Source organism: Oncorhynchus mykiss, chromosome 18, assembly GCF_013265735.2.
Source record: "Oncorhynchus mykiss isolate Arlee chromosome 18, USDA_OmykA_1.1, whole genome shotgun sequence".
Lineage (NCBI taxonomy): Eukaryota > Metazoa > Chordata > Actinopteri > Salmoniformes > Salmonidae > Oncorhynchus > Oncorhynchus mykiss.
Genome location: NC_048582.1, coordinates 52,498,357 through 52,513,032, shown reverse-complemented (window position 1 = coordinate 52,513,032; position 14,676 = coordinate 52,498,357). Strand labels below are relative to the sequence as shown.

At 44.4% G+C, this 14,676-nt stretch overlaps 1 protein-coding gene across 1 annotated transcript in view; it reads left to right on the top strand.

Moving 5' to 3' along the window:
* The first annotated feature begins 1,390 nt into the window (after nucleotides 1-1,390).
* LOC118941185 (syndecan-3-like) overlaps nucleotides 1,391-14,676 on the top strand; it is a 38,433-nt gene continuing 25,147 nt past the window's right edge. Inside the window, exon 1 of the mRNA XM_036953139.1 lies at nucleotides 1,391-1,822. Within this exon, the coding sequence (XP_036809034.1) occupies nucleotides 1,763-1,822 (60 nt within the window). The 5' untranslated portion in view covers nucleotides 1,391-1,762. The remainder of the gene's footprint in view (nucleotides 1,823-14,676) is intronic.

The window sequence follows — 14,676 nt, the reverse complement described above, 5'->3', positions numbered from 1 at the left end:
AAGAATGCATGATTCAAGATATTTTGATGTGCAACCTGAACCAGTAATTGTCATGAAGTTTGGGTTTGACAATTAGGCTATTGTTGCTATATATTACTGGCTAAATAGGGCTCCTGAGTATTCAGACATCCCCCCCCCATAGGATAATTTGCCTACATAATGTTTTGTGCTCTCAAATCACATTGTCACATTTTCTGTCCACCAGGCCCACTCTGGGCGCACAGGGCGAAGAGAGCGAATGTGCAGCCTAGTCTCAGACTAGAAGTAACATAGTAAACGTAAATAAGACCCACTCAAAATAATGTTACCTTTAGTATACTTACATAAGACAGGTTAGTTACTAAGGCAAAAATATATAACACAAACATCTACCAACCAAAATATTGCGTGTTTGAATTTCATCACAGACAATTTGGAATTTGTAACATCATACAAATGTAAATGTATAACTTATACAAAATGGATGATGGACATCCACAAATGAATACATATCATACGAAACATAACATACTAATTGGGGTACTCCGAATTTACGTTTACTATGTTACGTCTACCTCTGAGTTCAGGTTGTAGCGTACACAGTAGATCTAAATAGTCTACAAAGCAGCAAGCAAGGCAGGAGCTTTATGGAGAAAAGACGATTGTGATTGACCAATGGAAAAGAGAAACATGCATATCCAATTTATCAGGTGCAGGAAAGAAGAACGTCAAGGGAAAAAGGAATGTCGGCAACTCTGGTAGACTGCTCCTATGGTGATTTAATCAGACGCACAACAAAGACAGAAAGATCTAAATATATTCGGATCAAATGGCTGTCTTTTTTGTGCGTCTGATTACATCGACATGGGAGCATAGCAGAGTTGCGGACATGAGTTTTTTATTTGATTGACCAGTGGGCCAGGTGTGAATGTTTTGAAGCCGTGTCTAGTCATTCAACCAGTTTGAATAGGCCACCGTGACAATATTTTGGAATCTTGTGTAGCCTGTATGCTCACACATTTAGAACATGTGAATTATAGGTTATGTTCTTACACTATTGGAAATAAAGTTACTAAATTAAATACATTATTTTAAACGCTGCAAATTTAAATTAGGCTATGTCGGGTCTAAAAGTAATCGGATTACATTACTCCTTTTGAGTAATTCAAAAGATTACGTTACTAATTACTTTATTTCATGTAAACCTAACTGTAATCATTAAGGGAATCATTTTTTAAGTAATCCGCCCAACCCTGTGTATGAATGCGTTTGTGTGTGTGTGAGAGAGGCGGGGAACAGCCAGTGGGTGCCTATTCGGGGCTGCAGGGGGCATCCTCGCCTCGCCCGCCAGAGGAGATCCCCCCCCCCCCCCCCCGCCTAACACACACACCCCTTCTGCCAGACTCTCCCAGGCCGAGCGGCGTCGCCATAATAAGGAACATCCTGCTTTCGACAGAGAGGGGGAGGATAGAGCTGAGGTCTGGCATCTCCCGGTAGTAGGCTATATCTACCAGGTCTTGAACACTAAAGGGTCCAACAGAGGGGGACAAAATAATAGAAAGAAAAGGGCTTCCGTCGTAGGAAGAAGGAATCTCCACTCGTTTTATGCCTGGTACTATTACCGGAGAAGGACACACGCCGGTTTAGTGTTTTACCGATACGGATTAATAACACGCCAGACGGATGTTCGCGAGGAGGGGCGGTGCACTCTGAAGTTAGAGACTACTGCCTACCGAGAGAAGCGCTTGTTCCCCCGTGAAGGTTCGCGCCCCCCAGCCACAGCATGAAGCTGCCGCCGTGTCTGATGACGATCCTCGCGGCGCTGCTCGCTCACTCCGCGCTGGTAAGGGTCTGCCGGGTCCTTTGTATTCTATTGTTCCATTTCTACCGATGTATCATGTCGCAACGTGGTCCGGGATCTAGGGTTGCATAGCATAGGCCATAGGGTATTGATAAACTATATATTTGGTGTGTGTGCGTGCCTGCCTGTGTGTGTTGCTCGTGGATAATGAGGCAGCAGTAGCAGTGTGTGTCTGCTACTCGGTGATCGGTAGTAAATATTGGACTCGACCCACATTTGGTCGAGCCGCCCGTGACTCCCGTGTCTGGCTCGCGGCCCCAGACTCTGCCCGGGTCTTTGTGTCTCAGAGACGGGGGTTAATTTTTTAGAAAGGCCTCGCGAATTAGACGCCAAAGAGCAGTTAACCGAATAAAGACCCGTAATAACCTCAATTACAAGGGACCCACTAATCACACACACACTCTCACACACACACACACACACACACAGAGAGAGAACTCAGGAGTTGTGTGCGTAATTAGTGGGTCCGTTCTAATTTAGGTTATTACGGGTCCTTATTTGGTTAACTGCTCTGTGGCGTCTGATTCGCGAACTCACTTACACCCCCGGTAATTAAGCTCGAGTCCGTAGGCCTACAGCTGCGAGGGGACATGGTGTGGTGTTCGATCTGCTGCCCGGTTGACCTTTTTATGTGCGTGCGTCTATTTCCGAGGCGGAGGTGAGAGCTAACGAGGCCTGTCTGGAAAACGCAGGGGCTGCTCTGGTAACCGGAGTGTGTGTGTGTGGTGAAGAAGGGGTGGGCTGTAGGAAACGCGATGCGGTGCGCAAGGGATGGGAATGATGTCATCGGGAATCGCGAGGCGAACTGATTAGGAATGCGCACGTCTCCCGGAACCAACCAGTGCGTCACGCGCATACGCGCATTCAGCACCCCCTCACCAGCCGGTACCAATTTATCCTCCATACCGGGAGAAGTCGTTCGTTGTGCTCTTAGTATGATAACACAGTTCTTCAAATAGCCTACAGTCCGTATACAGTCCATCTTGGATGCAAAAGTGCTATTGGCTTAAAATGGTAAAACACATAATGCCTAAAATATCCTCCAATTTAGTTTTTTATGTAACTTGACAAGTCAGTTAAGAACATTCTTATTTACAATGATGGCCTACCCAAACCCGGCCAAACCCTAACCCGGATTGTACATATGTACCATATGGGACTCCCAATCACAGCCGGTTGTGATACAGCCTTGAATCAAACCAGGGTCTGTAGTGACACCTCTAGCACTGAGATGCAGTGCCTAAGACCACTGCGCCACTTGGGAGCATTAAAAGGGGACAGTCTGTACTTTTCCTCTTATTCACTATGTGATCTTGGATTCATTTTGGTGGAGTAGAGCTCAAACTACAAGTTTGACTTTGCTGTCCAACAAGTCTTGGATGGCGCTGTATGTGATAACGTGTGAATCCCTTATATTTCCCCGGCTCTACAGTAGCCTATTTGATGGGAGTGTCTAGTTGACCTGGTGCTCAGAGCTGAATGACCAGGCCGGTACCGCTGGCTGCCATAGCCTTATGCAGGCCGCACACATACGATTAACTGTGTCAGTCGGTGCTGTTGGCGGCCTACCTCCCTCTAATCTGACCCTGATGACACACACACACGGTGGCAGGTGTGTTTCTCATGCTGGCACAGGCCACATCACACATACATCAGTGATCTCAGCTATGTGCAGGATAGGGCTCTCAACTGTGATTTCACAGTCTACACAAATGGAGGTATGGAGCTCCGTTTGTGTGACGTTCCAAAACTTAATCCACACAAAAATACGTAGATCCTTAGAATCTGTTGCATAGACTGTGTAGAGTCCTCAACCCAAGAAAGCCCTGCCCTGGGGACAGTCACACACACACACACACACACACACACACTCTTCAAAGGCACACACACATCAAAGGCACACAACACAGATTGGCTTACTTGCCCAGATCTTTTGCTGCCTCCAGTGAATGACTGGCCATGTGTGTGTCCTGGTTCAATCCTTAGTGGATGGTCTGCATTGGTATTTATTTCCTGTGATATGAGGCCATGATGTAATTTCCTGCCGTGTAAATTTAGATGAAGCGTGATTTTCCCACAGACATCTGCTGCATCCCACAACGACCTTGTGTGTGTGTGTGTGTGTGTGTGTGTGTGTGTGTGTGTCTGCCTGTCTTTTCCTGCCAGGGTTTGTGTGCTAGCTCTTTTTGTGGTATGTATGAAATGAGAGAGAGCTTTTATGTAGTGTATGTGTGTGTGTGTGTGTGTGTGAAGAGTGGTGTTTTTGAGGATCATGTTTGGTTCGTGCAATGAATCAGTTTCTTGTGCCTGAAATGGTAGACCAAGCCCCCTATAGAGACCAAAGGACGGCGGGAAGGAGAAAATAGTGTGAGAGAGAGGGGGATAGAGAGAGAATGTGGAATGTGAGAGGCAATTTGACACAGGAAGTGGGTCCTTCTCACTCCTTTAGAGGACAGACTCTACCACACACATCGATCTGTATAGAGGCACACATACACAGATGGGTATGGACACAGATAACAGCATGAACTCACATACAGTATATCGTGTGTAATAATACCTATACTACACTATGTAGCCTAGGATACTTTTTTCAGGGTTGTGGCAGTTCCACTGCAGTAGTAGGAAATGAAACTGCTCTCAGCTCATATCCAGAGCTCTGTTATACCCTACAGTAGGTCTGTACGTGTGTAGGCTTACAGTAGGTCTGTGTTGGCCTGAAGCTAAGATCACAGACTCTGAGATGCGATAGTCCGCCCCCCCATTGTGACATAGCTACACGGCTCTGAGGCCACCACCTGCGAGAGGCGCACAGCCCCAACACACACCTCCCCACAATTCCCAACCAACGCGTCTCTGGTACGTGTCCTCTGTTCATTTGAATGTGTTGACTGCTGGAGAAATTCCTTGAGCTGAGCTGAGAATTCAAAGTATGAATGAATGCCAACGGTCCAATATTCTAGAACACTGCTGTGCACACGCGGACATGTTTAATACTCTGATAGACCCTTAAGTATTGAGCCTGGCATGATAACAAGCAGTGTAGTGATGATGTCTCAACCCTACCCCTCGGCTCCCCTTACCTCTATTGTACTAGTGTTCAGTGATGGGACACAGCCGTGAAAAGGTGGAACCAGTGTTTCCCCTCGCTCTCCTGAGGGACAACCATACAGACAAGCCACATCTTTGTTCCAGCCCTGCACTGACCTGACACGCCTGAATCAAATAACCAAAGGTTTTGTTGAGTCAGGTGTGCTAGTGCAGGGCTAAAACAAAAAGGTGGACTGTCTGGTGGTCCCCCAGGTCCAGAAGAAACACCTTTCACAATATGTCTCTACCCTTCATTATGCTTAGTGGAGGTATGACATCACCAGGGTACCCACACCTAGCCTGTCATCTTCAGATCTTTAAATACTGACAGGGAAGGGGATAGGGTGTGGGGATAGAAGTAGATTTTTTTCCCCCCAGGGTTAGTGTTTTCACCTGAAATAGTGACTTCTTGCACAAGAGGCAAAATTGCTCCATGTAGGGGCTGCAGTGTAATGTGTGTCTGGTGTCAGATAGGGAGATTCCCATCTCTATCCATCTGCCACTATCTACACACTATCTACTGTATAAGGTGTGCATGTGTTCGTGTGTTGGTAGTGTTAATGCTTACAGATGGGCCTATGTAGCAGCTTGAGGTACAGTCAACTACAGTCTTTACTCTTTAGCTCACACACACACAGAACAAACCCTCAGTAATTGGGCAGTACTGCAGACATCCTCACACACTCATATTCTCAAGAGAAGGTAGAGGGGGATGCACAGGAAGGAAAGAAAAAGGAGGGAGGGAGACATGAATAGAAGGAGAGAATCGACAATGAAGATGAATGGATGGAACGCAAAGTGAGATGTAGAGAGCTGTGAAGAGACCAATAGAGGGAGGGATGGTGGGAGAGAGGGATGGAGAGCGAGGGGGAGGGAGGACAGTGTAGCTCATTTCCCAGGAGACACTGCTCTACCTGCTCTCCATGGCCGTCGCTATGACAACCACACTACTGCTACTGTCACAGCTTTATCTCTATCCCTCTTTATCTCTCTCTCCCTCAACCTCCCTCTCTATCCATATCCCTATCTTTGTATCTCTTCCTCAACCTCCCTCTCTATCCATATCCCTATCTTTGTATCTCTTCCTCAACCTCCTTCTCTATCCATATCCCTATCTTTGTATCTCTCCCTCAACCTCCTTCTCTATCCATATCCCTATCTTTGTATCTCTCCCTCAACCTCCTTCTCTATCCATATCCCTATCTTTGTATCTCTCCCTCAACCTCCTTCTCTATCCATATCCCTATCTTTATTTCTCTCTCTCCCTCAACCTCCCTGTGTTTAGTGTGCGCGTGCATTTATGCACATTGAGAGAAACTGTGTGTGTGCATTCTATAACAGGACTGTAAATTAGAGAGCAGCAGCAGCAGCAGCATACTGTCTCCAAAACCACAAAGCATTCTGGGATCTCTGTTTTGGGGCTTCACTATAAATATAAACCAGAAACAGGGCACTCCCTCACATAAACATATAGGGTTTTTTTGTGTGTGTGTGTGATGCATCTTTCACCTCTATTCTTTCTCAGCTGTCTGCTTCTCTTCCTTGCATGTGTGTTTGGAGACGTGCATGTATCCTTCCTCTCCTCTCTTTGCCTCTCTCTCCCTCCATCTCTCTCTCTATCTGTCTCACGTGTTTCCGTAGCGATCATGGTAATTAGGTTACCAAGGAGACCAGATGGGTGTGGTCAGAAATCTGATCCGCCCTGTAGGGAACTCTGAAATTCAGCTTCCCAGCAGGAGCGATAAAGGTAGACTAACATTTGAGATCCCGTTTATGCAGGGCTTCTCAAACTTTTTCAGACCGGGGACCCCTTTTGTGCTAGCAAATACATCAGGAACCCCCTCAAAATTCAAGTAAGATAAAAATAGCATACAAGGACTTTTACTATGACTTTGGCAGTGCATGGCCGGATGAACCAAGTCTCGGGCCCTGGAAAGGAACATTTTGAAGGTCCCCCTCTTGGCATCAGAGAGAAAATGTTGCTGTTTTCGAGCTAATTTCCTGCAATTCTACTCTGTTTTGGTAAAAATCTGAGGGATGGGCCTGGAGAAATGTAACAACTCTCAAATTCATAAACAGGGCTATGGATGCAAGGAATGACCATCCATGACATCAAAATTGTAGTTTGAACCATGTTTTGAGGCTATATAGTGTTTGTTTACATTTACATTGTTCACAAACATTGGAGTAAAACAAGCTGAAATTTTGGGTTCTGATGGGGTACGACAATTGAGCTAAGCTCATGAGGCATTTCTAAGTTATTTTCTTCAAGAATCAATGGGTAAAAATCGATGTAGCAACTAAGGATTCTTGCTTTAAATTCCAGTGCGTTTAGGAATAAAATTGGAGGGGAATACAAGCAGTGTTAAAGAGCTGCTGAACACGTTGATTGGCACGTGTGTTGTTCTCTTACTCATTAGAAAAACACAATTTCAGTCTTGGAGGTGTTTCCTGACCAATCCCCCCCCCCCCCCCCCCCCCCCCCCCCCATGAGACACTGGAAGCCTATTTCACATTCTCAAAACCCCCCAGAATGAAACTAAGATAACTCAAGAAACCTGTCATTCATGTTGACGTTTTTGCCAAGGTTGTTTTAGTTAGGCAATTTGACATCTAACTAGGGTGTTTGGGGCAGTATTTCTCAAGTAAATGTGATGTGTTGTCTTATGTAAACAGTCGGAGCTGCTGGGCAGGTCTGTCTCACTCATCCTATTGGATAGAGTGCAATCACCGCAGCGGTTCATCCAATGTCAGTGGGCAATTGGACATCAAAACCCAACCTCTGTTTTAGAAGAGACTGACTTTATGGTAGAAATCATCCTATTTACACTGTGTAGTCAATTTTGACACTAGAATAACTGTTTCTGATTCCACAGGCCGTCTTCAAAGGGATTTGTTGCTTTTTAAAGACAGTCGCTCGTTAAATTGAAGTATGGTTAATTGGTGGAGCAGTGTGGATATCAAATATCCCAATGTACCTCCATGTTGCCCAGGGTTAAGAACATAAATGATCTATGAATAATATTACATCGTACTGTATTTTATTACACCTTCTAAACTTATTCCACAGGGCCCTTGGCCGAAATTTGTTTAATCTGTTAGAAATATTCATTAAAAAAAATGAAATGTAAATTATTATATTTTTTTTCAACTTTGAGAACCCCTGGTTTAATGGACAACGGAGATTACACGTCTGACATGTTTTGAGTGTTTTAGTTTGTGGCTCGTGGGGACAACTAGCATTCTTCTAACCTCAGTAACCAATAACATGGATGGATCCGTGTGTGTGCGTTAGGCTTGGGCGGTATACCATGTGTATGTATGTGTACACTACCGATCAAAAGTTTGGTGTCACTTAGAAATGTTCTTGTTTTTGAAAGAAAAGCAAAAAATGTTGTGCATTAAAATAACATCAAATTGATCATAAATACAGTGTAGACATCGTTAATGTTGTAAATGACTATTGTAGCTGGAAACGGCAGATTTTCAATGGAATATCTACATAGGCGTACAGAGGCCCTGTGTTCCAATGGCACGTTGTTAGCTAATCCAAGTTTATCATTTTAAAAGGCTAATTGATCATTAGAAAACCCTTTTGCAATTATGTTAGCACAGCTGAAAGCTGTTGGTCTGATTAAAGAAGCAATAAAACTGGCCTTCTTTAGACTAGTTGCGTATCTGGAGCATCAGCATTTGTGGGTTCGAATACAGGCTCAAAATGGCCAGAAACAAAGAGCTTTCTTTTGAAACTCATCAGTCTATTCTTATTCTGAGAAATGAAGGCTATTCCATGCGAGAAATTGCTGAGAAACTAAAGATCTCGTACAACACTGTGTACTACTCCATTCACAGAACAGCGCAAACTGTCTCTAACCAGAATAGAAAGAGGAGTTGGAGGCCCCGGTGCACAACTGAGCAAGAGGACAAGTAAATAAGAGTGTCTAGTTTGAGAAACAGATGCCTCACAAGTCCTCAACTGGCAGCTTCATTAAATAGTACCCGCAAAACCCCAGTCTCAACATCAACAGTGAAGAGGCGACTCTGGGATGCTGGCCTACCGTCAATACTGTTTGAAGTTGTTTTAATATTTGTAGCTACTTTTTAAGTAAACACCTGCAGTCAACTTGCGCAATACGTTAGGAGATAAAGAAGATTGCGCTCTTCATTTCACCTGTCACATAATTCTTCATTTATGAAGCTTACCAGTAGTCCCCAGTTACGTGGTGTTTGTTTACAAGCACACATCAACGAGAAACCGGAGCCTTGTGATTCACTCACTGTTGTGCAGCACGCGCCAGGTGATTTAGTTACAGTATGGAATTCACAACTAAATGTTTGCCAGCTAGATCTCTTATAACTATTAAAGCTGCAATATATAACTTTTTGGGCGACCTGACCAAATTCACAACGAAATGTGAGTTATAGATCTGTCATTCTCATTGAAAGCAAGTCTAAGAAACGGTAGATCTGTTGTGCTATTTCTATGCTTCCCGTTCTTAAGTTTTGTTTTTTGCATCTTTTACTTTCTGTACTTTCTGTACACATCTACCAGTTGAAAATACAATATATTTGGTTATGTAAAATATATTTCACACCTGTATAGATGGTCAAATGATTCTCTACAATATACATGGCTTGTTTTGTCACATAAACGGAAATGAGGATTTCTGCATATTGCACCTTTTAAGTTAACTGTCTAAAATGTGCTAAATGCTCTGCAGTTGTGCTCATGGTTTGCTAGTTTAGTAGCTAGTTAGCCATCTAGCTAAGTGGTTAGCTTCTTCCAAAATCAAGCTTTGCTTGACAATAGCAGAGGATCCCCTCCTGGCTCAAGAGCTTTGCTGTCTAATATCTGTTTTATGTGTGCAGCAAACTGTGAGTAGCATTTTTTGACTTACTTGTATAACTTTATGAGCTGGGATGTCTGTCCTGAAGATAGTTTAGGTCAGAGACTATAACATTTTTGTAATGCGCTCGTTAATATTTAGTTAGCATTCTTTATGGGATTTTAGATTACAGAGGCTCAGTGGGGTTTGAAAATAGCACCCCTTGTGTTCAGTGCTGGTATTACTGGATATCCCGGTATGGCACAATGTCGGTATGAAGGTATGGCAATCTGGATACCACCCAAGCCGTGTGTATGTGTGGCATCCGACCGCAAGGCACTACAGAGGGTAGTGCTTACGGCCCAGTACATCACTGGGGCCGGGCTCCCTGCCATCCAGGACCTTTATACCAGGCGGTGTCAGAGGAAGGCCCTAAAAATGGTTAAAGAATCTAGCCACCAAAGTCATAGACTGTTCTCTCTGCTACCGCACAGCAAGCGGTACTGTCTGGAACCAACAGGACCCTGAACAGCTTCTACCCCCAAGCCATAAGACTGGTGAATAGTTAACTCTGTAACTATCTGCATTGACCCTTTTGCACAAACTCTTTTGACTCACCACATACGCTGCTGCTGTTTATTATCTATCCTGTTGCCTTGACACTTTATCCTTTACCCGTTTACCACTTTGCCTTGACACCTACCCGTTAGGGAGGTTACCAGTATTGCGATACTCGTAAGTGTCGTGCCAAGAAGAAAAAAAAGCACAAAGCGGATTTATCTTCTTTAGGAAAACCACCCGAATGTTGAAAACAAACATCATCATGTTGTCATCCAGAGTCACGTGTTTATTTTTCAGGCTGTAGAACACTATCTTACAAACAGCAGGTTTTTAAAGGACCAAAGAGTTTGGTCTGCTTTGTGTTTTCATTTTTTACCATATTGCCATATGTACATATCTACCTCAATTACCTCGTACCCCTGCACATCAACTCGTACTGGTACTCGTGTATTTAGTCCTCGGTTGATTATTTTTCCATCATTTCTTTTATTTTCTCTCTGCATTGTTGGGAAGGGCCCGTAAGTAAGCATTTCACTGTTAGTCTTGATTTGTGCATGTGTGTGTTGATATGTTGTGTTTGTGCATGTGTGTGTTGATATGTTGTGTTTGTGCATGTGTGTGTTGATATGTTGTGTTTGTGCATGTGTGTGTTGATATGTTGTGTTTGTGCATGTGTGTGTTGATATGTTGTGTTTGTGCATGTGTGTGTTGATATGTTGTGGGGTTATGTTGCTAGACACAGGAAGTGTGTATTTGTAGATCTGGCCTTTGAGCTTTGTCTGAGAAGAGGGGGGGGGGGGGCTTCCTGTGTGTGTTTTTGAATAATTTAGCCGATGTCCCGACAGAGGAGTGAACGAGGTCAGAAGCTCCTGCTACAACCGTCTCTTCCCATCCCTCACTCCCCCTCTCCCATCCCTCACTCCCCCTCTCCCATCCCTCACTCCCACTCTCCCATCCCTCACTCCCCCTCTCCCTCCCCATCCCTCCATTTTTACATCTCTACTTGCTATCTCAGAGATTCCCTATCTACATCTTGCTCTCAATCTCTCTCTTAGTACATCTCTCTCCCCTATTTGTCCCTCTCCCTCCTTCCTTACATCTCCCATCCCTCCTTCTTCCTCCATTACTAGAGAAGGATCAGATTTCGACCACAGATGCTCATGTGGAGTTTAACCACAGATGACTGTGTGTAGATGCAAGTATTGCCCATTGTGTCGTCGATGTGACTATATGTAATGTACTGTTCTATAGTGTGTTATAGAGAGTATGTTGTGGGTCACCAGAACATTAGACTAAAGAGGCCTGATCAGGTGGAACCACTGTCTTATCCTCATGAACAACCATCAGACATTCAGCCCCCATCTGTGTCACCACAGAAACAGATTACCCTTAAACAAACAAGAAAAAGGTATTTTTTTATATAGATTTTTCAAAATCCAAGTGCACCATATTACAATGTAATGTTGTATCTGTATGTGACTCTGACAGAGAACTAAGTGTAATGCATTAAGGAAATTCGTAGTTGATTGGTTAATGTCTTAATCTGAACTATTACTGCCTGAATGAAAAAGATCATCCTTGAATATGGACTCAATGTTTGGCATTATAGGGAATAGATTCTGTGCTTCAAAGCAAAGTAAAAACGTAGCCGTAGACGCTAGTGTGTGTGTGTGCTAGAACCCCTTGGGTTAACCTTTAAACCCCAGCTCTTTAGATGGTTCTTTCCAAGGCGTTTGCAGCCTGAATGAGCTACTGAAGTTAATGATCGGTGTGTGTGTGTGTGTGTGTGTGTGTGTGTGTGTGTGTGTGTCTGCATGAGGAGACAAGAAATGGATGATACAAACACCAGTGGAGGCTGCTGAGGGGAGGACTGCTCATAATAATGGCTGGAATGGAGCAAATGAAATGACATCAAACACATGGAAACCATGTGGAAACCATGTGGAAACCAAGTGGAAACCATGTGGAAACCATGTGGAAACCATGTGGAAACCAGGTGGAAACCATGTGGAAACCATGTGGAAACCAAGTGGAAACCATGTGGAAACCAAGTGTTTGATGTATTTGATACCATTCTCTCTCTCTCTCTCGCCTCCTCTCTCTCTCTCTCTCTCTCTCTCTGTCTCTCTCTCTGTCTCACCAGCAGCAGGTAATTCATTCTTAATCTTTCATCCCAACAGTTCTGGATTACCCCTAATCTCAACCAGCAGGGAGCCAGGCCACAGAGACGTGTGTGTGTGTGTGATTGATATTGTCTTGTCCCTACTGAATGGAGTTGTCATGTGATATGATGATATACTGAGTCCAGACAGACTGACTCACATTCGCCAGACGCACTACATTAAGGAGAGAGAGAGGGGGGGGGGCATATAGACTCGGAGGGAGAAGTTAGTAGCAGCCAAGTAATGAGGGAGAGAGGAGGAGAGGTAGAGGGAGAGGTGGGTAAAGGGAGGAGAAGGAGATGGGTAGAGGGAGAGGTGGGTAGAGGTAGAGGGAGAGGTGGGTAGAAGGAGAAGGAGATGGGTAGAGGGAGAAGTAGAGGGAGAGGTGGGTAGAGGGAGAGGTGGGTAGAGGGAGAAGGAGATTGGTAGAGGGAGAAGTAGAGGGAGAGGTGGGTAGAGGGAGAAGGAGATGGGTAGAGGGAGAAGTAGAGGGAGAGGTGGGTAGAGGGAGAGGTGGGTAGAGGGAGAGGTGGGTAGAGGGAGAGGTGGGGAGAGGGAGAAGGAGAGAGGGAGAGGTAGAGGGAGAAGGAGATGGTAGAGGGAGAGGTGGGTAAATGGAGGAGAGGGAGAAGGAGATGGGTAGAGGGAGAGGTAAGGAGAGGGAGAAGGAGATGGGTAGAGGGAGAGGTAGAGGGAGAATGAGAGGTACAGTAGGAAGGGTCAGCAGTAGAAAGATAGAGTGGTGGTTAACGGATGTTTATAAAGAGCTTAGTAGAGCTGAGAGGGATTGAATGGACAGAACAACCTGGAAAGGATTAGAGGGGGGGGGGGGGGGGGGAGAGAAAGATAAGGGTGCCGTAAATGGTGTGGTATTTTATTGTTCATTATTATCTGTTGAGGTGCAGCTAATATTGAAAGTCTCATGAAGACAGACTGTTCATTCATAAATAGTACTTACAATGGATTGGGCTCAGACATGGGTAGCGTTCATTTGGCACTAAACAGGAAAACATTTCAAAAAGAAAATAAGCATCTCTTATTAGACAAGTTGAGACAGTACCCCTTCCCTTTCAAAACATTTTCTCATGTATTGTGCCAAATGAACACAACCCTGGTAAGAGACTACCAAGAGAAGCATGGCTAACCTAAGAGCACCATTTTAACCCAGTCATAACCTGTTACAATGGTTTTAACTTAGTACACTATGGGAATTCAAAGTTAATTGACCAATAGGGATCAGTGTGAGGCACACTGGTGACTGATTGGGTGGAAATGTCTCTGAACCACCAATCAACAGGAGCAGTTAGTCTAGGCGTGTGTGTGTGTGTCTGTGTATTGGATGTGTGAGGTAGGTCACATGTATCATTTATATTACACACACACACACACACACACACAGACGTTGGAGCCTCTCTCTATTACAGATTGAATTACAGAGAACTGATTATATTTTCCTTCCCTGCATCAGAGATGAAACACTTTTACCTCTTTCTCTCTCTCTCCTCTCTCTTTTTCTCTACCCCTTCGCTCTCTTTCTCTCTACCCCTTCGCTCTCTTTCTCTCTTTTTCTCTACCCACTCTCACTCTTCTCTCTACCCCTTCTCTCTCTCTCTATTTATCTACCCTCTCTCTCTCTCTCTCTCTCTCTCTCACTCTTCTCTCTAACCCCCACCTCTCTCTCTCTCTCTCTCTCTCTCTCTCTCTCTCTCTCTCTCTCTCTCTCTCTCTCTTCTCTCTACCCCTTCTCTCTCTCTCTATCTACCCTCTCTCTCTCTCTCTCTCTTTTTCTCTACTCTCTCTCTCTCCTTACCCTATTTTATTTTTCTCCTTGTTGTCCTCCCTTCCTCTTCTATCCCTTTTCTGAATAATTTCTGTAATGAATAGATCACATGAGTCTTATAATATGTGTCTCTTGTGATTCTGATTACTCTGTCAGACAAATGGGATTCCCATCAACGTGTGTGTGTTGCCGTCTGGCCAGCCAATCTATTCAAAAGTTTAAAGGTCACCATTGATTTCTTTGCTATAAGTCCTTCACCCTCCCTCCCCACAAACTCTCTCTCTCACACACACACATTATTTTGCTCGCTCACACACACACAAAGGAAGCTTGGTCCATGGCGTTCTCTCTCACACACAAGCACATTTTTGAAGCCTTTTGAAAAGTTTCTTAGGAACACCAGAACAGTGAAGACCA